The sequence below is a fragment of the Lolium perenne genome, chromosome 4, assembly GCF_019359855.2.
Source record: "Lolium perenne isolate Kyuss_39 chromosome 4, Kyuss_2.0, whole genome shotgun sequence".
NCBI classification, from domain to species: Eukaryota; Viridiplantae; Streptophyta; class Magnoliopsida; order Poales; family Poaceae; genus Lolium; species Lolium perenne.
This window is the reverse complement of record NC_067247.2, coordinates 178,785,681-178,810,313: the sequence shown is the minus strand read 5'-3', so window position 1 is coordinate 178,810,313 and position 24,633 is coordinate 178,785,681. Positions and strand designations below refer to the sequence as shown.

Here is a 24,633-nt window from a genome sequence, read left to right as displayed (position 1 = left end):
GGTTGCGTGAGCTCTTGATGGACTTGCCTGTGGTTGAAAAACCTGTTCCGGCAATCCTTTTGAATTGTGACAATCAAACTGTAATTGTCAAAGTGAACAATTCTAAGGATAACGCGAAGTCATCAAGACACGTCAAGAGACGTTTGAAGTCTGTCAGGAAATTGCGAAACTCCGGAGTAATAACTGTTACATATATTCAAACAGACAAAAACCTGGCAGATCCCTTTACAAAGGGACTATCACGTAATGTGATAGAAAGTGCATCAAGGGAGATGGGTTTGAGACCCGTTGATGTTACGCCATAGTGGTAACCCAACCTTTGTGATCGGAGATCCCGTGAATTAGGACCTGGGAAGAACAAACTAGTGGTTTAATTGAGGAGAGTATTATGTAACCCTCTCTATGTGAAGATGCACAACTCTCGATTCTTTGTAAGGCAGGTTGGCAACAAGCCTTAATGTGTTTATGTTGGCTATTTTAGCAAAGATGCTGTCCTACAGAGCATTCTTGAAATAACACACCTATATGAGTCCGATTGTTAAACGTCGCAATCTATGAGATTTGGGTGATCTCTAGTAAACTCATGAAGAGACCATGAAGTATGACGCATATGCTTCACCCGCGGGGTAGGCTACTGGCAGCCATGTACTGGTCATGACTTTGAGTGAAACCCTGTTCACGCAAAACTTGCAATTCAAGGCTTAGTCCATTGTTCAAGTGTGAGTGGATGTAGCTTAAGGTTCTAGGTGGAAGTTCAACTTAACAGTCTCCGCTGAAACACTGGTATATAAACAAGCAGCGAGTATTAGTAAATCTCTAAATGGGATTTGAGATCTGGTGGGGGATTGTTGAAATATTGGGCCCATTTTTAGTGGCCCAAATTAGATTTCAGTTTTTCCTATAAATCTCAAAGCCCACATAGTGGCAGCCTTGTGAGTTTGAGCCCAAGTTGGTGGCAGCTCACTAGGGAGTGGCAAGAGGTGGGAAGTTTAGTCCCACATGGAAAGTTGGGAGGAAGTTAGACCACCTTATAAGGTGGGTTGTTCCACCACTAGTAAGTGAGTGAGAATAGGAGTGCTACACGCGCGCTCCTCCTCCTCCTCGCTCGTCTCGTCTCGACTCGACACGTCACGTCACGACGCGCGCCGCGCTCGTGGTGAGTGGATTGAGCCTCGAGCCGAGACTTTCCTTACTTTTTGCAGCTCAGGAAAACGAACAGAGTCCTAGACGGACGCGTCGCAGTTAGTCGGTTCGTGTCGCTCCCGGATCGTGGGCTATCTGTAACCGACTCGAAACGTTCGTGCGACGTGGGCGTGGCCCATGTTGCCTAGGGTTTCCCGAGCCTATATAATCTCCTGTCCGGCTACCGCAGAAACACATCCAATACACGAGTTAGGGTTTCCACCTCTCTCTGCTTGTGCCGCCATCGTAGCCTACTCCATCCCGCGCGCCGACGTGCATCAGCGAACGGGAGAGCAGGTCTCCGGAACCGCTCGTCCTTGCGATCCTGTACGGGAGAGGGCGAATTAGGTTTTTGGGAAGCGCTCTGCGCGACTGCTCAAGCTCTTCATCACGGGTCGCCTTCCGTCCAAGTCGGGCGGTGCTGCCTACCGTCGTCTTCAACGCCATCTACTTCGACCCGTCGTCCCCGTCGTCAACAACGTTGTCATCAACAACGTTACTGCCGCGACATCATCTGCTACACCTCCACCGCCACCTCCACCAGATCGGTACGTGCGACATATCTCGATCTGTTTAGCGATGGATGTTGTACTGTTTGCCATGCTACTGTTCATGTTGATCACTACATCTAGTATGTTCGAGTTTCACATGTTAGTAGTTACTGTCGTCATGCTTAATATTCTGGAATTAATCATGGAAATTGTGCCTAATTATCCAACAGGAACTAGGCGCCAACACTGCTCCACAGTCCAAAGAGGCGAGGGACTGGCGAGGATCCAACTGTGGTGGCGGGGGTGTCGTGGCCACCTCCAAGGTCTCAAAAGAGCATAACGCCAACGGAAGCACCGCAGGAGAATCACCACGCAACTCATGTCGCTCTGGCGTGATCTGCAAAGATCGGGACCAAGGTCTCGTCTATGCCCTCGCTCTCCGAGGCAGTCGACCCAACAGGTTGCAGCGACCGGCCGGGGCTGCCACGAGGAGAGAAACAACTGTAGAGATATTCTTCCTCGACCACAGATGACTTCTCCTCAACATAGCCAGGTCCAAGTGAAACTTGCACGGTGGCGAGCTCATGTCCACCTGAAGAACATGCCTCCGTCGGCTCCAAAGAATCACCAAGATGTGACAACAACAACTTGAGGCTTGCCACCTCCTCACGGAGGGGGCGAATTGCCTCCTCGACGTGCGTAGCAACCAACTGGGTGAGCTCCATGCGTAGCAAGGAAAGCTGGCACTGAAAGCGGGAGTCCAAACTGGCGTTGACATTGAACTCCTGACAACACCTTGGTGAGGGCTTTGGCGGCGATGTTGCAGGAGACGACGAGAGGCACACGACCTCGACCCAACTCCGGGACGCTGATGGACGACGTGGCTGTGCGGGAAGATAGCGGCGCCGCGAACAAGGAGCACTTGCGTCCGGAGAACGTGCACGGCCGTCCGGAGAGAAAGAACGATCGACGGGAAAGCGTGCACGGCAGAAACGCTCCCGGTGACCAGGACGACGACATCGGATGCATCTGAAGGGCTCACGACATGTGCTGACCTGGTGGCCACGCTCAAGGCACCGAAAGCATCTCCCACGAGCCCAACGCTTGAAAGCGAGACTACGCTCGAGGCCTTCCTTCCGAGGCGAAGTCGATGGCTCGCGGCTAGGGCGACCGCCTCGACCCACCTTCACCCAGTCATCCTCGTCCCCAAGAGCGCCAACAGCAACAGAGATGTTGCCGCAGGGCTCCGCTGGCTCCTCATCATCATGGCGCACATCAGCGGTGTCGCGAACCGAGCCGGAAACAACCCCTTCAGAGGAGGCCAACGGCGACCACGGAGCCAACTCTTCATCGTCGTCGTCATCCTCGTCAGAGTCCAAAGACAAGCCCAAGGCTGGCATCGCACCACCTGCAGGAAGGGGCACTTCGGCAGGACCACCCGAGGCAATTGACAGCAACGACAATGACCCGAGGCCCTCGACCAGCACGGCAGGGTCGCAGAGCAGCCCATCCAAAGGGTGAGAGCCGGTTGGAGCGGCCGCCATCCCAGACCGATCGCGGGGACGAGGCGACCTATACACAGCACCTCCGGAGACGGCCGGCGCTGCAGCACAAGGGGTCTGCATGGACGCCCGCAGCGCTTGGAGGACTGAATCCACCGTTGAGGTGGCCGAGGGGCAGGCCAGACCAGAACCTGCAGGGGCAGCTGCAATCACGGCAGCTGCAGGCGCGACTGCAGGGCTCGGGTGCGGGGTCGCCGCAGCAGGCCTGAGGCGAGGGCGGGCGCGAGCTCGAGGCCGAGCCATCCTTCCCCGAACAGCCGGGTCGACTGCGGCGAGCGAGGGCAGCCGCGGCCAGCTCGTCGGCGAGAAAGCGAGCGGCAAGAGGCGGAGCCGGCGAGGCCGCCGGGGCGGGCTCAGACGCACGGGCGGAACGGCAACTTGCAGGAGTCCGAGGTAGCCCGACCTTCATCTCGTCAAGGGCTCAGCCCGCCGACGCCATGGAGCTGACGGGAGGAGGGTGGAGGAGGGAGAGAACGCGACGGAGATCTCGGATCTGGTCGGAGAAGAAGCAGAGGAGGCCGGACGGAGGAGATCTGGGCGGCGGCGGCGCTCACCCGCCGCGGGCGTGTTCGCGAGAGCGCGTCCTCATAATTTGTTTTTGTCTATGTCCCTCGGCAGATGATTCTAAAATTGCTGACATGGTACATCAATTTTCAGTGCATTATCTAGTTTAAACTAGACTAATTTTGGTTAGAAAAGGTTACAACTAACCGAAGCAGTTTTGATGACGAAGCTAGGCAGATTGGGTGCCGTTTCGCATCACTGGCACCACACCAGCTACTGATGAGTTTGATCTAAAAAAAAAGCTACTGATGAGTTCGATTGCTGCCCACAGAAGCAAGCCCCGACGAGTAGCCAGCCATTCATGGCGACGCAAAAAGGGACGTTGTACTCCTGCCACCGCTGCCCAAAACACAAACTACTGTGGAGCTAAGCAACGAGGGACCTTTATCTGCCGCGCGTGAGTGAGCACGATCGGGTCAAGTTAAGACGGCCATTACTTGCCCCAGTCCGGCGATCATGCATATGGGCGCGCGCTCATAGGCTGGTGCCTACATCTGCCCCAGGCCGGAATCAATGCAGCGGCGTCACCGGCCGGCAGCCGGCTAACCTTTGCTGGTGCCCGCACGCGTGGCAGATGGCAAGACGGTTCCCGCGTCATCGACTACCATGAATCCCATTTCCCCTGCTTCTTTTGATCTGAATCCGAATACCAAACAAGTTGCATATCTGTCACACACAAAAAAACACAAGTTGGTTAAGCATTTTCAGCATAAGATCAGACGGCGAAGAGCTGAAAAAAGCATGCGCGACAGAGGCCGGAAAGATCTGATGTTATTGGCAAATTGACTGAATAACACCATACCTGAACAACAAAATCTCTGACAATTAAAAAATGCATGTGGGACAAGGATTCTGCTGCTACATCCATGGCAGAGCTCCCGGGAAGTCAGGCCGGCTGAATTCAATTACGGCGAAATGTGGTTGAGATCTGGACAAAGGTGACTGCTGGGTTAGTGCCAATTATTTATGTACATATTATCCAATCATTTCAGCTTATCAACAGTAGGAGTTGCAGAAGGTGCACCCGTGAATTCCACTCACACTCCTACTGGTCCAGTGCAGCTACGAATTGATAAATGGTTATCTAAACTAGATCAACAGATTTCTCTTGAAATTCAGTGCTACATGTCACTTCACTGAAGTTAAGGGATATGTACATGGCATGACAATTCACTTATCATGCTCCAAAGTTCTATAAAGCTAAATTCAATGCAATATAATACTGTCACAGGAAAATCAATCAATCGATTGGGAGGCTACGTGTTACAGGCCATGTGAAAATTAATGTCTAAAAAGAAGAAGTACCATACGTCATGTTAAATCGCTACTTGATTGTGCACATGAAACCTGCTGTAGTTTTCAGACCTTGACAGTACGTAATTAAACCAAGGACCCATATTTTCAACAATTAGGAACAAAAGAAGAACTGTAACCGACAAGATGTGGTGTTCATGTTCAGTGTGTGCACCAACGAAATGTTAGGTCATGAATCTTCTACTGATGGTTGGTTCCAGAATATTTGTTCCGGAAAGAACACAAGACAGTTACCGGTGTAGTTTCTTCACTAATAAACAAAGTGATTAATGGCAATCTTAAGGCTCACCTGTGTTGGCATCAATTGGATATTTCTTGAAGAGTTCCCCTTCCGATTCCATATATTGTCGTTACACTGCATCATGAACCACCGCACCAGCGTTGAGCAGCAATATTCAGATCAAATAATTCCCAGCACAAAATAAATCTTGTAAGTCCATTACGGACAAGGATTTTGTGCACATGGGAGTCAGTGCTCCCTTCACTTTTGAATTTTTGAAAATTTCAGATTCTCATATTTCTCTGCTTTCAAGAATTATGACATTAAATATGTAGATAGATGTGTATACGAGGATTGGAATCAAAAAAAGTCTCGTCAAAAAATACGTTATATTTTGGGAGATGCAAAAAAGACAAATTTCTGACAGTAAACTGACAAAATATACGTACTATTGTACTACTATTTATAGTCAGAAATTTGTCTTTTTTGTATTTTCCAAAATACAAAGTATTTTTTAATGGGACTTTTTTGACTACACTCCTCGTGTCTAAAGCTATCTACATATTTAATGCCATAATTTTTGAAAACATAAAAAAGCGAGATTTTGAAAATTTTCAAAAATCCAAAAGTCCAAGGAGCACTGGTGCTCATGTGCACATGGTACTTTCCGATTACTAGACATATACACAAAAAATATCCTTTTCTTTTACACCCACCAGGCCACCACTTTTCTCTGTACAGTGGCTACAGTCCCACACATCGAATCAACTGCATTTTGTCCATGAATAATCTCATAAAAAATCTGAACAGGAGCATGATCCGCCTGACAGTACATAACTAAATCAAGGGCCCATATTTTCAACAATAAGGAACGAAGGAACAACTGTAACTGACAAGATGTGGTGTTCATGTTCAGTGTATGAACCAACGGAATATTAGGTCCTGAATTCTACTGACGGTTAGTTCCAGAATATTTGTTCCGGAAAGAACACAAGACAATTACTGGTGTATTTACTTCACTAATAATCAAAGTGAATAAGTGATTCATGGTAATCTTAAGATTCACCTGTGTTCATTCCAATTGGATATTTCCTAAAGAGTTTAGCTTCTTCTGATTCCATATATCATTTGTTACGCTTTATCAAGAACCACGATTGTATAGGTCGGCGCCACCGCACCAGCATTGAGCGGCAATATTGAGATCAATAGTTTCCAGCACAAAAGCACATCTTGTAGGTCCATGACTAGACATGTATACAAAAAATCCTTTTTCTTTTGCTCCGACCAGGCGACCACTATTCTCTGTACAGTGACTACAGTCCTACACATCGAATCAACTGCCACTAATCTCACCAAAAATCTGAACAGGAGCATGATCCGCCTTTGAAATGGTGGAACCTATAAGGATCTCTCAGCACAATTTCCCTGTCAAAAACCATGCTAACAAGCTTAAATACCAAATGGCAGTCTGCACAGACCCTGAGATTCTTAAATATCCTTACTGTACAAGCTTCCGGAACAGTAATAAGGCCATAGGCCAATGCAAGCTTCTCGCTGTGATTCCAAAGGTTCTGCTCCTTTTGCTCCTCATCTGTATCATGCAATGCTGATGAGGTATCAGCAACATAACCTACATCCCTGAGCTTCAGAGAGATCTCATCCAACTTCGCATAGATTTCTTCTGTGTGCTTATGACTCCGGTCACCTATACCAAAGGTGCTTACTTCTTTCTTTTGCTTAAGCCAACTGCAAGCAGGTCTTTTATTCAAATTAATGTTTTTCATGTGACTTCTTAGTCTGTCAACATCAGACCATCTTGCACTTGTAGCATATAAGTTCGACAGAAGAACATAAGCCGAGTCGTCAAAAGGATCCAACTCAAGGAGTTTCTTGGCGGCTTTCCTCCCAATATCCAGATTTTTGTGAGTTCTACTAGAAGACAACAAACTACGCCAAATTAGATCATTTGGTAAGACTGGCATGTCCTCAATGAATTTCTCTGCCTCGGTAAATCTCCCTAAACGTCCAAGGACATCAACAATGCAAACACAATGCTTTATTCCAGGGGAAACACCAAATACAGAAGACATCGAGTTATAGTAATCAATACTCTTGTCCACTAGACCAGCATGACTACAAGCTGAGAGAAGGGTGACAAATGTTACGTAATCTGGCTTTCTCCCCATCGATACCATGTGCTTAAATGTGTCCTCAGCTTCCTTGAAATATCCATATCTTGCATAACCTGATATCAATGTGTTCCAGCATTGTTGTGGTCGAATGGCAGGATCAGGAAGCATTTTCAACATTTCATCCATCTTTCCACATTTCCCGTACATATCCATTGCAGCATTAACCACATGACTGTCAATATCCAGCCCACACTTCACACCAAGTCCATGTAGCTGCATGCCTTCTTCTAGTGATGCCAGGCTTGCACTGGATGACAAACATTCAGCCAAACAAACATTATCAAGACTGTTTCCAGCATGCCGCATATCGAGCAAAAGCTTTAGGGCTTCCTCCCCATGGCCATGTTGAACATTCGCGGCAATCATAGCATTCCAGGAAACGACACTTTTGTTCATGATTGTATGAAATACATTAGTGCTAGAATCCAAGTCACCGCAGCTTGCATACATTGTGATCAGAGAGTTACTAACAAAGTCATCTGCTACGAATCCAGCATGTATTGTATATGCGTGCAGCGGAAGTCCATAGTTATGCAACTCATTTGAAGATGTGAAAGAACCCTGGATATTTACTATTGTTATGTAATTCGGCTTTATTTCCCCACTTCTCATCCAGGTAAATACTTGCATTCCCTTAGTACAATCTGCAAGCGCTGCATAGCTCCCAATAAGTACATTGCAACTAACGACATCATGAGTTGGCATCGACTGAAATACTCTCTCAGCATCTTGGATGGAATTGCATTTACCATACATCGTGAGGAGAGAATTACCCACCAGTAGATGGCTTTGAAGACTTAACTGCAATATCATGGCATGAACCATTCTACCATCCATCAAGGCTTGTGGACCTGAACATGCTCCCAAAGCGCTGGAAAATGTCATGCGATCAGGAGCTTCGTTAGTCTGAAGTAACTGACCTACTGTCTTCAATGCATCCATGTTATTGCCGTTCTGGACATAGGACGAAATCATAGTGTTCCACGATATTAGATCCCTTCTCCCCATGCTCCAGAACAGAAGCTCAGCCTCAACCAGCTTCCCAGCAGCAGAATACATATTAACAAGGGCATTAGTCACAGGAATATGAGAATGCAGACCACTTCTGAGACACAGGGAATGAACTCCACTTCCAGTGCTGGCATAATCTGACGAGGCGCAGACACATATCAGGCTGCATAAAGTAGTTGCATCATGCCTTAACAATCCACCATGACGCATATCTGAAAATAGCAGAAAGCATTTGCTGCACAGTCCTTGGTGCGAGTACATCGACACCATCGCGTTCCATGATATAGTGTCACGTTCCTCCATTCGATAAAAGAGCTTCTCAGCATCTTGCAGCCTTCCGATGTTACCGAGCATGGTAATCAGTGAATTTGCCACGGAGACATGTCGATGTAGGCCAGAAACTAAGACCTGGGAAAATACCTGAAGCCCAGCCACCTCATTCTTGAGCGACCCGCACAAGCTGACCACCGTCGCGAACGAATTCGCATTGCACGTGACACCTTCCTTTCGCATCCGGCGATAAGCTCCCAGCGCCTCTTCCAAGTACCCGTTCGACGACAAGGCCACCATCAGCGCCGTCCATGACACGACGTTGCGCTCAGGCATCTCCCAGAACAGCCTCCGCGCGTCCAACGCACGCTTCCGGGAGCCGTAGAGGTGAAGGAGCGCCGTCCCGATGTAGACGTTGACCATGAGCCCGGCCTTGTGGGTGAGCGCGTGGATGGCAGCCCCGCACGCAAGCGGTGACGAGGCCGGCGAGCGCTCGCAGGCGGTGACGAGGCTGGCGAGCGCGAACCCGCTGAGCGGGACCCCGCGCTCCCGCATGCCCCGCAGCAGGCCGAACGCCGTGGAGTCGCGCCCGCACCGGACGCAGCCGGAGACGGCGGTGTACCAGGAGGACGGCGTCCGGTCGGGCATCGCGTCGAACAGGTGGAGCGCGGCGTCGGGGGAGCGGCGGTGCCGGAAGTAGAAGGCGAGCAGGGTGTTGCTGTGGAAGGCGCTGAGCGGCAGCGCGCGGCGGAGGACGACCCCGTGGACGGCGCGCGCGAGGAGCGGGGCGTCGGCGAGGTGGGCGAAGCCGGTGGTCGGGAACTGGGCGACCGCCGGGTGCGGGTGGTCGGTGAGGAGGCTGAAGGGGTGGTGCGGAGGCGCGTCGATAGGGCATGGCTGCGCAAGAGTGGAGAGGCGGCGGGAGGAGCCGGCGGCGGCGGCGGCGGCGAGGCGCGGCGCTGCTCGGTTGAAGTGGCTGGCCAGTTTGGCGGTGGGGAAAATGGCGGGCGGCTTCGTTCGAGTTTCGGATTTGGTCGCGACCTAGGTCACGTATGGGAGAAGGACGACCCGTGCCCAACAAAATTGGCCCATGTAGAAACTTGGATACGAGTTTGGAGGCCCAGGCCCATGATGGCGAACACTAGATTCCGTTCCTCATATCTTCAGCGGCGGCCGAATCCCGCCCGCCGAAGTCTCCGGTTCTGCTGCCCGGCGGAGGAGTGGAGGATGGCGGCGGAAGGAGATTCTCCGTCGACAGTTCGCCGATTTCTGGTAACGCCCACACAGATTACGGCAGGTCAGCATATACAGTACTTTTTTTTCCCGGGTAAGCATATACAGTACTAGCGAGGCTGGTTTATTGTTTCTGCTTTTCTGGAATCTGTAAGTACAGGCTTACTCTTTTGTTTACTCATCTGGGAGATAGTTTCACAATTTACACACAAAAAATCTGCAAGTTGTATCTAAAATCTAAATGTGTGCATAAAACTGAAATTTTTGGATGATGGGGGGATCCATGACCCCTGCTCACCCACCCTGGCTCCTTGAAGAGCCATTTGGTACTTGTTTATGTATTGTACCTGTCATTGCAGGCCTGCATCGCCTGTTATTGTTTGGAAAAATAAATTAATTAAAACAAGTTGTATCTGTGTATTATATCCCCAGCATACAAACAAGTTGATTTCATGATTTCTGACACAAACCAGACAACTACTTAATTGAAATTGCTCTATCAACCATGTCGATTCTTAGCTTTATCAAACTTTGCAAGTTGGTACTGCCTTATGTATGTACCTGTCATTAGGAAAGGAGGGGTAGGTGGGGCCTGATCCATTTGGTACTTGTTTATGTATGTACTACCTGTCATTAGGAACAATATTGATTTCTGTTGCATATGGTAGTACTATGTATTAATAAGTGCATTTTTTGTGTGTGTGGTTCAGGCGAGGTATGGTGTTGTTTTCCAATAAGCTGGTTGCTGTAGGAACAGAATTTCAGTATTATAGGTACCAACTTGATTGTTTTGTAGTAACTCCAACTGGTAGGATGAGACAGAGTCTACTCTTCCGGGGAGTTCCCTTTGCACGATTGATGTCTTTTGCTCGACGCGCTGATTGGAAGAGCAGATGATGAGTTGTGGTCTTCACGGGACAGGGCCAAGGAAGACACAGACAACTGTTGGAAATTTGCATATAAATAATCTCCCTTTTCAGTTCACGATATATGTGGAAAATGAGTGGACGAAGGTTTTTGCAGAATAGTAGTACTCGTCATTGCTGTCTCCATTGAGCCTTGAGTAGTTAAGACTTCAAGACTCAAAAATCCTACTGCTACCAGAGTTGCCCACTTGTTAATACCATTGACCTGCATCCTTCGTTAGTTGCCCCCTTATTAATACCATTGACCTGCCTGTAGCCCATGGTTTCGATGGTAGAACCTGATCGTTTAACACCTCTGGTTCAGGGGAAAAAAATATTGATCTGCAAAGGGAGACATTGTATGGCCAACTGTAGCACTCAATGACCATGTCAATTCATCGGAAATTCCCTTGAAGCTGCCTGTTTATGCCATACACGGCATTGAGTTCTTGTATAAGACAGCATACATACTTGCCTATCATATTGTGAGAGCTACCAGGATAGCTAGCACCTTCGTCCTCCCCTCTGCAACTGCCCTCTTTCTGAACTAGTAGAAGCTTTCCGTGGTCACTGGTCAGGATGTTGCCATGATTGGCTGGGGTAAAACCGTGTTGGGCTTGTTGCTCTCGCCCATATCATCGGCTCGCCATTTGTGCTCCTAGGACACCCACACTTCTGGTTAGTTAGCCAGTACAAGAAGGCTCCCCACCTTACAACCTCCTCCTGGTGGCACCCCTAATAGATGAAGAAGCTCTACTTCCAGCAATAAGCTTCTGATATCTGATCTTGTGGCTGTCCTAGGAGTAGGCATGGAAGCTATTGGTTGGATTGCCGCACCCATCATCTCCGAGCTTTTCAAGGAATGCTCCAACTACCTCAAGTTTGACGCCACGAAGAAGCTGCGGCAACTTGGGCCAAAAGTAATACTGCTTGAGCGGGCAATAGAGATATTTGAGAAGATCCCCAACAGGGCTCGTTTGGAGCAACTGTTCGTGGATCTTAAAATTGCGTTATATGAAGCTGAAGATATCTTGGATGATGTTGAGTATCACTGCCTCGAGAAGAAGATCCAAGATGGCAAGTTCAAGTGCAACGGTGGTGCATCCCCACGTAAGAGGGATTGGGTGATGAACAAGGTCCGGTCTGCCTCACTGAGCTCCCCTTCGGAAAATAAGGTCATGGTCAAGTACGATGGTGGTGTATCTCAACGTAAAAGGGATTGGCTGAAGAATAAGGTCCAATCTGCCTCGATGAGCTCCCTGTTGAAAAACAAGGTCCTTTCCTCGCTTTCATGCTCTTCTGTTTCGCTGCTTGTGTCTTCGAACTTTGTTGTGCTATTTTCGTATATATTTATATCCATTTACTTCTGTTCTCACTTAAAAGTCCGAAATTCAAGATAGCATTTATGAACCGATAGGTCACATGATCATGCGCCCGTCTCTGTGGGTTTCGATTTCCTTCTTTGCTGGTAGAACGGCTGTATCGAGTCATGGGTACATTCACAATACGGAAGTAGTGAAAAGTGACTGTGATTGTTCAGAACTAGATGGGCTGTACTATTGTAGCTTGTTTGCAATTTAACACTATAGGGAGAATACAATTAAGTCTGACCCTTATATGGTAAACTGCAGTCATGATAATCTAAGAATTTGTTACTCATCCAATTCTTCACAAAATGTCCTAGTACATCATTATTATGTACATGGGCATAGAGAAAAGTGGGATCACTATTTTGGCGCAGCTTAAAGGTACAAACATTTGCAAAAAAAAAAAAAAAAAGGTACAGACATGTTTGGTTTTGTAGGGAACCTAGATCATAATGGGATGACGACTGAATTATCGATTTCCAGGCAGCGGAGTTTCAGGGATTTAGTAGGCAGACTTGTTAGAGAGGGAGCAGATTTGATCTTCTTGCTTGCCTCATTATGAAATGCATAACATATACTTATATAATTTATATGGCCTTCATGTCTTCCTAACACAAATGACATCCTTGCAGCTTAGAGCCATTTTGGGCTAGATTTACGTACTAGTGATACTACTCAGCACCAGACCCATTAGACCCATTTTATGCTACAAAAAATACTAACAGTATCTTTTCCTGTTGCCTATTCTTTTCCCGCTGGTAACCTGCACTGCTCACACCAGACGAGCAGCACTCTGTTCCCACCCTATCTCATTTACTCTTCAGAAGATGTCAATACCTCTTTTCTGGAATATATTAACTAGATGTGACATGTTTCTTTCCTTTTTAGTGTGTTATACTGATATCCTCACCTTTTGTGTTGTTCTACAGGAGACTGGTATGCCAAAAAATAATTTGAAGGCTAGTCTAGAGAAGATAGAAGAAATTATAAATAGTGCATATGAATTTTTGGAACGGCTAGACTTGCCGAGCTTAAGTGATGGCAATGGAATCCAACCTGTTCCTGCCAATTCAGCAGTTGCTGCTACTACTTCGATTCCACCGAAGGTTGTAATCGGACGAGATAAAGATTGTGACAAGATCATAGCAATGTTTCATGAGAACAAGGGTGTAGTGAACACCAACAATGATCTATGTTATACTGTAATTGGCATTCATGGCATCGGTGGGTCTGGGAAATCAACCCTAGCACAGTTAGTCTGCGACCGTGAAAAAAAGAATGACCATTTTGAACTCATTATGTGGGTTCATGTTTCTCAGAGTTTTACCGTGAGTGCCATTTTGGAGGAAATAGTTGAGGCAGCTACAAGGAGTTCATGCCCTCAACTCAATAATCTTAGCACCCTACATGATAAGTTGGCGGAAGTACTGTATGGAAAACGGTTTCTCTTGGTTCTAGATGATATCTGGTACAATGGTGAAGATGCCAGGAAGCGGGAGGAACTGCAACAGATACTTTCTCCGCTAAAGGCTGGCAGGGCAGGAAGCAAGATCCTTGTGACCAGTCGAACTAAAGGTGCATTGTCTGTTTTGGGTGCTGCAGAACCGAGATGTATTCCTATATCTGACCTGGATAACGATGTCTTTCTTGATTTGTTGATGCATTATGCACTCGAAGGCACAAATATAGATGTTTATGCTCGACGAAGACTCAAAGATATTGGAACTGACATTGCAAAAAAACTGAATGCATCACCTCTATTAGCCAGAACAGTAGGAGGAAGGCTAGGTAGGAGGCCTAATGCTGAGTTTTGGTCAACAGTTAAAAATGGGAAGCTTCTGGATGGAACCATTAGTGCTGCTCTGTTTTGGAGCTACCATCATCTTGATCAGCAGGCTAGGCGATGTTTTGCCTACTGCAGCATTTTTCCCAGAAGACATCGATTGTACCGTGATGAATTGGTTAACTTGTGGGTGGCAGAAGGGTTTGTAAGGAGTACTAATGAAGGGGAGGAAATGGAAGATGTTGCTCGGGGATACTTTGATGAACTAGCATCAAACTCATTTTTTCAACCAGGAGGCATGGACTACAGCGACAAGGAATACTATGTAGTTCATGATCTTCTACATGATTTAGCAGAGAAGGTCTCTGGAAGTGATTGTTTTAGAATTGAGAATGGCTCAAGATGGATTATAGACCTCTGGAGAGGTAAAGACCCAAGAGGAGAAGGCTGGAGAGGAGATATTCCTCAAGATGTTCGCCATCTTTTTGTTCAAAACTATGATCAAGATTTGATAATTGAGAAGATCCTTCTGCTGAAAAATTTACGCACACTCATCATTTATGCTGTTCGAGGGTCTGTACAAGTTAAGGAAGAAGTCATTGATAGTATATTCAAGAAGCTGCCAAAATTGCGGGTACTGGCCATAGCTTTGAGCCAGGAACGCCATGCATTAGTTAAAAACCAAGATGAGTTATCAGTCCCAGAATCTATTAGTCAGTTAAGGCATCTGCGCTATCTTGCTTTCCGGACAAGCACGAGATGCAGGGTAATATTACCAAGCACAGTAACCAAGCTTTACCATATCCAGCTGCTAGATTTTGGTCGGTGTGAAAAAATGGAATTTGTCGGTGGTGATCTTATCAATTTGCGGCATTTATTCAGCTGCCCCAAAGTGAATAGGAGTATTTCAAACATTAGCAGGCTAACCTCACTCCAAACAGTACCATTCTTCACAGTAAGGAAGGAACATGGGTACGAGATAAGCCAGCTAAGGGACCTAAATAAGCTCCAAGGAAAACTGTGCATTAATGGTCTTGAAAATGTTAAAAGCAAGGCGGAAGCTCTTGAAGCTAATCTAGCCTCCAAGGAACAGCTGACAATGCTGATGCTGGACTGGGAGAGTAACTTGGACCGGGAAGATGCCACAGACTGCAATCCAGAAGTCCAAGCAGAGGTACTTGAGGGCCTTTGTCCTCCTGTGGGACTTGAAACACTGGAAATATGTCACTATAATGGTTCGTGGTACCCAAATTGGATGGTGAGTAAGCAGAACAGCGGCCCATGGTACCTGCAAGAACTTTGGTTTGATGGATGTAGCCAACTAAGATCAGCTCCTGTCCTTGTGGCTTTCGTTCATCTTGGTTCCCTCAGGGTCTGGAACTGCAGCTGGGACGCCTTACCAGGCAACATGGAGCACCTCGCATCGCTCAAGAAGCTAGAGATCTATAAATGCTTGAATATATTGTCGCTTCCAACACTGCCCCAGTCTGTTGAGGAGTTTAAACTCGTTGAATGCAACGGTGAGTTCATGGAGTCCTGTCAGAAAGTCGGGCATCCAAACTGGAAAAAGATTGAGCACATTCCCATGAAGAGGTGGAAATTCGTGTAGTTTGTGCTTTCCCTGGGTATTGAACTATTCCAGTTTGCTGATATTCTTAATTATGATTTCGGAGTTGAAGCAATACCGATGTCAAGAATGCAAACCAGCAGGCTGTAAACCTGTTTGTAGCAATGTTGGCAGTATCATTGTATTTGATTATCCTTGTGTTTACTTAAGTGTTTTATATGAAGGGTTTCGACATTCTGAACTTGTCGGCTGTTAACAGTGTCATGCAGTTTATTTATCTCTTGTTTCATGGCTACTGTTTAGTTTGCAAAATGGAAGACGTTGGATTCATCTAGTACATCAAGTCTTTCATTACTTGAGGCACCAGACCACCAGTTATCAGAGAAGAAACTACATCGAGAATCTGCATGTCCAGTTCAGATATCCGTGTTGTTGGACCTCTCAGCTAGCACTGCCGATTATTCGCCTTTTTTTTTCTTATGAACAATGTGTAATGACTAACGACGACCATCAGATGAACAATGTGTTTTATAGCTAATATATGTTGTGAGGTTCTCCATGATCTGTTGGCACAAGCATCCATGTAACATATTGCACCGTATATATGTCGTCCAAGTTTGACGCCCGGGAAAATGGCGGGCGGCTTCGCCTTTTAGTTTTGGACGCGACCAAACGACGAAGACAAGAAAAAGATTTTTTTTTTCGTGCAGTGGCGCCCAGGGGCCAGGCCCATTGCCGTGACCACCAACTTCCATTCCCCCACCGGAGTCAACGGCAGAGGTTGAAGATCGCCTACGTGGCGACTCCTCCGATGCTTCCCGGCAGCCGGCGGAGGATCAATAGAGGATCGTGACGGCATCGGAATTCAAATCAAAGAAGATGCGTCATGCATAAACGTGCCGATTTTTTTGTCTTGTCAGAAATCGGACCATGTTTTTATCCAGATTGAGATAAGAGTCATTTTGCTTTTGTTTGTTCAGTTACCCCAAAACTGGACTACTATATAATGCATATTGATTTCATGATATGTGATGCAAACCGGAGAACCAGAGTGGGAGACATGCATGTCAGTCGGTAGTACTTGTTTATGTAATTTACCTGTCATTAGGTATTTAGGTGCGGAACTGCCCACTGCGGATGCAAGGTATCCATGAATTGACTTGCTGCTCGTGTAACTGACATCAACCATTTTATTTTTTAATAGCTCTATCAGTGGAGCTCTGACTTTTCGCTATCCATGTACTACCTCCGGTCCATAATATAGAACGTCTTGGCAAAACTAATCTAGTTTGCCAAAACATCTTACATTATGGAATGGAGGTAATAATATATTACTCAGTCGACTGTTTTTATACTTGTCGTATGTGGACAGAGATGAGGGCCTAACCTGAGGTGGAAGGAGGCTGCAGGGAGGAACTCTCTCTACTTAGGGTTACAGAGATAGAAGCATCTTATATAGGTCAGGATTGGGCTGGACCAAATGGGCCACAACAAAGAATAAGAAGATAGCCCAAAGTTATCCAACACTCCCCCTCAAGATGGGTGATAAATGTCAATCATCCCCATCTTGGCACAGGCAAGATTATACTCCTTTGAGCCCAGTCTCTTTGTTAAACAGTATGCCACTTGTTGTCCTGATCTCACATAGGCCAATGAGATAATCCCTGCATCAATCTTTTCTTTAATAAAGAATCTGTCTATCTCCACATGTTTAGTTCGCTCATGCTGGACAAGGTTATTTGCTATGTTTATGGCAGACATATTATCACACCACACTTTCAAGCTTCCTTGCCTTAAATTTTTTAGCTCTCTTAGAAGGTTTCATACCCACAATATTTCACCCACGCCCTGTGACATAGCTCTGTACTCAGCTTCGGCTGTTGATTTCGAGACAACAGATTGTTTCTTACTTCTCCATGAAACCAAATTTCCTCCAACAAAAACACAATATCCTGAGGTGGATCTTCGATCATCTAAGCAGCTAGCCCAATCTGCATCACAATATCCATCTACAATTAGGTGTCCATTACTTTTAAACAACACTCATTTTCCCGGAGTGCCCTTCAAGTATCTCAAGATTCTTTGAGCTGCTTCCAAGTGTCCATCCCTCGGTTCATGCATATAGCGACTCACTACACTCACTGCAAATGATATATGTAGTCTCGTGTGGCATAAGTATATTAGTCTTCCAACAAGTCTTTGATATTTCTCCTTGTTTATGGGTTCTCCAGACTCTGCTGTGATTTTTGTGTTCTGGTCAATAGGTGTTGAAGCCACTCGACACCCCAGCATGCCCATATCATCTAAGAGATCCAATGTATACTTTCTTTGAGATAGTGATATCCCTTTTAATGATCTTGCAACTTCTATTCCAAGGAAGTATCTAAGTTTTCCCAAATCTTTCACCTCAAAGGCCTGACTCAAGCATCCTTTCAGTTTTGCGATTTCCACAACATCATCTCCCGTGATGATAATATCATCAACATACAGATCAAGGATAGTGATTTTCTGCTCCGAATGTCTGTAAAATAAGGTATGGTCTCCATTGCATTGACCATATCCCATGCCACACACCACTTGTCTGAACCTGTCAAACCAGGCCCGTGGAGATTGTTTGAGACCATATAGAGATTTCTTCAGTCTACATACCTTCCCTTTAGTTTCAGGTCTGACAAATCCTGGTGGCATCTCCATATACACCTCCTCTTGAAGATCACCATGCAGAAATGCATTTTTGACATCAAGTTGATGCAAGGGCCATCCGAAATTTGCTGCACAAGAGATCAATATTCTGACAGTGCTCATTTTTTCCACTGGTGCAAATGTCTCATCATAGTCAATGCCATAAGTCTGACTATATCATCTTTCCACAAGTCTTGCCTTATGTCTCTCCACTTTTCCTTCTGCATTTTGTTTTACAGAATAGATCCACTTACAGCCTATTGTATTCTTTCCTTTAGGGAGATCTGTCAACTCCCATGTTTTATTTTTCTTCAAGGCCTCTAACTCTTCCATCATAGCATTGCACCATCTCGGGTCCAACCTGGCTGCCTTCCAATCCTTAGGAACAGATACAGTTTGCAGTGAAGCAACAAAAGACCGAAAAGAGGGTGACAATGCCTCGTAAGAAATATAATTTCCTACGTCATAGTCATCATAACTCAGTCGCTTTGGGGGCCCAACTTTCCTTATCCCTTTCCTTATTGCAATTGGCAAGTCTAGGCTATTATTGGACTCAGTCTGAGATTGATTCTCCTCTGCAGAATCTACACTTGTGCTTCCTTGATTTTCTGGTCCAATGGGTTGCTCCCCCAACCCCTGGTCTTGTTGCTCCTCCAGTGCATCTACTTGTTCCCTTTGTACTTATCTTCTAGAGTACACAAGTGGATTCTGCAGTCATCTTTGTGGTGGTACAGGTCTAGGTGGTGTAGGTGTACCAGGAATTGCAGGAATCTCCGCAACAATAGGAATTTGTTGATGTTGTTGTTGGTCACCATCTTGATGCTCTTGATCACCACATTGTTGTTGCTCCCCCTCTTGAGCATCACCAAGATGGTCAAGCCCCTGGAACAAGCCACTAAGATCACTCTCACCGTCATAAAATGGTTCTGACTCGCGAAACGTAACATCCATGCTTACAAATGTCCTCCTGTCAGTGGGACTCCAACACTTGTAACCCTTCTGTCTGGAGGAATAGCCAATAAAGATACATTTGATAGCCCGATGATCTAGCTTGCCAACATATGGCCTGTGATCCCTTACAAAACATGTACAGCCAAAGAGTTTGGGTGGTACAACAAAGTCATTGTTATTTAGAAGGAGTTGGCAAGGAGACTGCATACCTAGAATCTTTGAAGGCATTCTGTTGATCAAATATGTAGCAGTCATAACTGCCTCACTCCATAAGAATTTGGGAACATTCATGGTAAACATAAGAGATCGAGCCACTTCAAGAATGTGCCTATTCTTCCGCTCAGAAACTCCATTCTGGGGAGGAGTGTCAGGACATGAATTCTGGTTCAGTATACCTTGCGAAGATAAGAAAGCAGCAAAAGGTTTGTTGATATATTCAGTACCATTATCAGTTATGATCACTTGCACCTGAACATTGAATTGCTTTTTCACATAGGCACAAAAACTCTAGAAACAAGTGAACACTTCATCTTTGTGACGCATAAGATAAATCCAAGTCATTCTGGAATAGCAGTCAATAAAAGTCACAAAGTACTTCATGCCACTTACTGACACAACAGGACACGTCCATACATCAGAGTGCACTAACACAAATGGGGATACACCTCTGATCCCTCTACTAACATAAGAGGTTCTCGTATGCTTAGCATATTCGCAGGCATCACAACATAATTTGGTTTTGTCCACTCCATTCATTATATCAGGAAAGACTCGAAACATTTTATCAAACGCCATGTGGCCCATTCGACAATGATGAACTAGTGCCATACTCTTGTAATAACCCAGAACATAGGAACAACAAAGGGTAGATTTAGAAATGGGATGTGCATTTCATCGCAAAACGGGGGAATTTTTCGCGCCTTATTGCAACTAAACCTAAGAGGGATCGAGGTTCTCTCTCATTTTGCACTTAGGGTTAGGTAATGTGAGTTAGAGAAATTTTGACATGATCTCTTTTGTATCTTGTTGATTTGGGGAATGAATTCATTTGACAAGTTATAACACATTAAACAATAAGCGATAAGCAATATAAATAATGAATTCATAATTCAAACATAACTTATGAATTCAAATGACTTTGAATTTCAAATTGAATATTAAATACAATATTTAATTCAGAATATAAACAATACATAAATCAAAAGATCATAAACAAAAACTTGAGCTTTATTGATCATCAACACAGAATACATTGTCTTTACAATATTCTTGATACAAGAATTGATGAATTATAAAAAGAAATGAAATAGGAAAATTACAATATTGTCCTAAACTAAAACCTAGACTAAATGCCTTCAAGAATATCTTCTGGTCATATTCAACTTCAAAACCTGCGAAACAAAATCACAAGTGCTAGCCAGAATGTGAGTGTTAGAAATTCAGTTTGGACAGAGTGAATACATCACAGAAATTCGGTTTGAATAGTGAACACTGCCACTGCACACATGTGCTTGTCCAAAACCTGGACAGCACAAGATAGGATCAGGCAGACCAAAACTGAGCACCACAGAGGGCTCAAGTTTCAGCATATGAGAGATTGAGCTGGGCAAGGCACAGCAAGGCCATGCAAGAGCTGAGTCACAAAGCAAGCCAGGCCTGTGTGTCATGGCCAGAATAGAAGTAGGGATCATATAAAAGGAACACAAACCCTAGAACAATGACAGTCGACCAGATAAGAAATTCACCAGGTAAGGGTGAAGCTAGAGCAACACAGAGTTCATCCAGTTCTTGCTCAAGAACAGAACCAACACACACAAACCCTCAGCCACCAGAAATCATGGTGACCTAGAAGATCAACCAGGGCTGGAGGTGAAGGGCTGTGCAATCAACCACAAGTCTGCAACAACAAAACATTTCATTCTAGGAGCTGGAACAAGGTATACCAAGTTCCTGGAATAGATCCAATGGATCTAATCCATAAATCATGCATGACACAGTCATGGGGTTGAGCAGATGCTCAACAGGATGAATCATCACTTGGTTTTCACCAAAGATCACTGCTAGTCTAAAAAGCCACCAAAATAGAAACCATCCAGATACAGATCTTGTGCACAGAAGCAAGATCTTATGCACAGATAGCACCAGTAGATGTATTGCAATAATTAGCAGCTAGTAAAGACTATACATAAAATCCTAGGCACATAACCATCAGTAAAACCCTAGATTTCATCAGGCAAGCATATTGGCATTCATATCTAGTATGATTCCCAAACATGCAAGCAAAGTTGAGTAGCCCACAAGATCCAACCAAACAGGTGAGCAACCAATCAGTAGCAATGCTACTAAGGTCACATCACACTTAGCACCATTTAAAGTAAAGCCAAATACAGAACATCATTATCCAGAGTTGGATTCAGATTCATTTACTTGTTAAATAATCATGAACAGCAAATTCATATACAAGCAAGTCATTTAAATCATCACTGCATAAGCAGCTCATCATGAATTAATTATTCAAGCATGAATATAAAAACATATCCATGCTATTTATTGACAGTAGCACACTGTGAGGCAACACAGCACAAGTCACTGCATCATAGCCACTGGATCAAGTCCAGTGAGCTAGGATAAGCAACAACACATGTATACAGTAAGCCTAGTGATGCTTGAGCATCAGCATCAACAAGGAAAATGATTCACTTAGCCAAAGGATTAATCAATCACCAATCACAGACATTTAATTGATCAAATGGATCAATTGAACCAAATCAAGCCACACAGATAAGCTAGCCAACAAGAAATGGTTGATCCAATGGATCAATGGCTCACACAGGAAGCACAAAAGCACCTCACAGGCACCACTGGCACTCACAAGTGTCACTGAGGCACATCAGTACACCTAGACAAGCAAGTGTAGATTGCCAGTAAGCATAGCAAGCCCATAAGCATGAACAGCATGGCATAGCAAGCTCATAAGCAAGCACAGTATAGCATAGCAAGATCAGAGCATGCTAGGAGCAGTAGGCAAGCAACAAATAGCATGTACAGCAAGCAAAGCAACACTGGCCAGTACCAGAGACTGGTAAAATGGCTATAGCTTGCAGAAAATGGAAGCACGGGTAGCTTAGGCAACAATTGCAAGGCTTTGTGTGATCACAGGATCACCAGAGAGCAATAGAACAGGAGCAAGAAGAAGCACAGTAGCTTGGGAGGCGCACAGGCATGGAGAGGAGAAGGAGAAGGAGCGGATCACTTACATGCGCCTGGTGGCAGAGGCTATGGCATGGCGAGGCAGTGCTCGCGCGGCCATAGCAGCTGCAAGACCCAGGGTAGACGCCGACGTTACGCCGACGAGCACAAACACCACCACAGCAGCACGGCACGGAGACGACGGCACTGGTACTACAAGCAGCACCGCACCAGGTCGGTCTCAGGGGGTGCGCACGTCGAAGGCGAGGACGAGAGTTCGCCGGCGACCACCAAATCGCCGAGGCGATTCTCCAGTGGATCCAGAGAGGAGGCGATTCGCCAGGAGAAGAGGTAATCGGAGAAACCACGCGGACAAATCGACAGATCGTCTCGCGGCGGTCCAAATTAGGTTGGTGGCGAAGGTAGGGAGGCCAGGAGATGGCCGGAGCACGGCGACGGCCATGGCGGCGACGCCATCGCCACGGGAGTCGCGAGAGATTAGGGTTAGGGCGAGCGAGTGAGAGAGACGCGTGAGTGAGCGAGGTGGGCCGCTTCGGCGCCACCGACCCGCTATGGGGCACGCCTTAGTGGGCTGTCCCATGGGCTTAGGTTAATGGGTTGGCCCAATAGGGGCCAGTGGGTATTTTGGACTTTTCACAATTAAGAAAAAGGTCAGAATTTCACCAATTTTTAGTAAATAAAATATAACTCTAAAAATCCATTAAAAATTGGATTAGTGAATGAAAAATTATTCTTAACCAGAATAAAATTTGAAATAGAATTTAAGAAACAAATTCAAATTTATGAATTTGATGAATTTAAAATAATAACTTGGAATTCCAAACTATTATTTCCTTGTATTTAAAAATCAAGGAAAAATATCAAATAAGTTCAAATACTTATTTTCAAACATTTCAAAATGAAATTCTATTATTCCAAGTCATTTCTATTGAGAAAGGTATTTTTCAAAGAAAAATACTCTATTCCCTATTTATTCCAAAAATATAGAGGCAACTCTATTATTTCAACTTATTTTTGGAATGAATAATGAATCACCAAGTAAAGTAGTTTTACTTTGAAATATTTTACTTTATGAGAATCAAAGTGGTTTACACATTAAAGCAATTGCAAGTTACTGCCAAAGGCATAAATCTTAACTCAACCCTAAATTGCAATAACTCATTGGGGTAAAGGGATTCAACATAAAATAATACATCCATGATTGCATTATTTGGATTTTATAACATTGTCCTTACCGGACAATGATGCTTCTTACAGAACCCGAGGTCTAGGTTCCATCAACTGATTGAACTGCACTATCTCGCAGTCCACAGGCAAGTTCACCCTTGCTCATACCAACTTGAGTATTTTCTGTTACTTCAATGCAAAGCTATATACTTATCATTCCTGCATCGCAAATGAAATGTTACTTTCCAACTATGAATATGACTATGTGGCTGGCAATGGAACCATGGTATGTGTTGATATGGTGGAGGTTCCATTGCATGGGTTATATTAACCTAGGATTAACCACCAATGCCGTCCAGTGATTCTAGCGCCGTACAAACCGCGTTAACCATGAGATCTATAATGGCTCTAGTGAAGCCAGCCGTATCTTTTCCCTTCTGCACGCCAACGGACTGGTAGAGCTGCGGGGTGTTGGAGGCACTGCCGTAGGTTGGGATAGCCTTTTAAATCCCCATCCATTAGTGATGATAGCTCTACGGTCTATGATGGATTGTCCGGAGTACACCGTGAGTAAAGCCGTATTATCGGAAGAAGTCTACTGGGGGTGTAGGGTCAGACAAAAGGGTGGGTTTGCAGTCGCGGAGAAGACGGTGTGGGCTTGGATCTTTATACCTGGCATCACACCAAAGGAAGTGTGAACGGGGGCAAGTCCCTGCGGATGGCAAAAAGGGTGGGATCTCTTGTGGGAAAAGTAACGCACCTCTGCAGAGTGTATCAAATTGTGGCTGTCACTCCTTGTTCCGGGAAGGGAACTGCGAACGCGGCAGGAAAGGAACTCCATGAAGTTCTGGTCAACCTGTGAAGACTGACGGGCATAGTTTTCATAATAAAAGCAACCTTTTAAAGAAATGATTGCAAAACATGCATTGACCTGCGATTTCCTGATCAATGGTCGTAGTTAG

The 24,633-nt window shown here is 45.5% G+C and overlaps 2 protein-coding genes across 3 annotated transcripts; one reads left to right on the top strand and one right to left on the bottom strand.

Annotated features, from left to right (window-relative positions):
- Positions 1 to 3,899: 3,899 nt before the first annotated feature.
- Positions 3,900 to 9,833, bottom strand: LOC127294578 (pentatricopeptide repeat-containing protein At2g03880, mitochondrial). Of its 2 annotated transcripts, XM_051324425.2 has the most exons (4): positions 6,400 to 9,833; positions 5,403 to 5,468; positions 4,602 to 4,727; positions 3,900 to 4,465 (listed from the first exon to the last, which is right to left on the bottom strand). In XM_051324425.2, exon 1 carries the CDS (start codon positions 9,452 to 9,454, stop codon positions 6,683 to 6,685), a length of 2,772 nt encoding a protein of 923 aa, XP_051180385.1. In that variant the 5' UTR covers positions 9,455 to 9,833; the 3' UTR covers positions 3,900 to 4,465; positions 4,602 to 4,727; positions 5,403 to 5,468; positions 6,400 to 6,682. The 2 variants fall into 2 exon arrangements, with proteins under 2 accessions (XP_051180385.1, XP_051180386.1); XM_051324426.2 differs by lacking the exon at positions 5,403 to 5,468 and having other exon boundaries at positions 6,400 to 9,605.
- A 1,340-nt stretch (positions 9,834 to 11,173) lies between these two features.
- Positions 11,174 to 15,956, top strand: LOC127347389 (putative disease resistance protein RGA4). The gene is made up of 2 exons (XM_051373579.2): positions 11,174 to 12,218; positions 13,241 to 15,956. Exons 1-2 carry the CDS (start codon positions 11,754 to 11,756, stop codon positions 15,701 to 15,703), a joined length of 2,928 nt encoding a protein of 975 aa, XP_051229539.2. The 5' UTR covers positions 11,174 to 11,753; the 3' UTR covers positions 15,704 to 15,956.
- Positions 15,957 to 24,633: the final 8,677 nt, after the last annotated feature.

Coding starts and splice junctions, on each gene's coding strand:
- LOC127294578 (XM_051324425.2), bottom strand. CDS start 9,454: ATGCCCGACCGGACGCCGTCCTCCTGGTACACCGCCGTCTCCGGCTGC.
- LOC127347389 (XM_051373579.2), top strand. CDS start 11,754: ATGGAAGCTATTGGTTGGATTGCCGCACCCATCATCTCCGAGCTTTTC. Junction 12,219..13,240: donor GCTCCCTGTTGAAAAACAAG/GTCCTTTCCTCG, acceptor GTTGTTCTACAG/GAGACTGGTATGCCAAAAAA.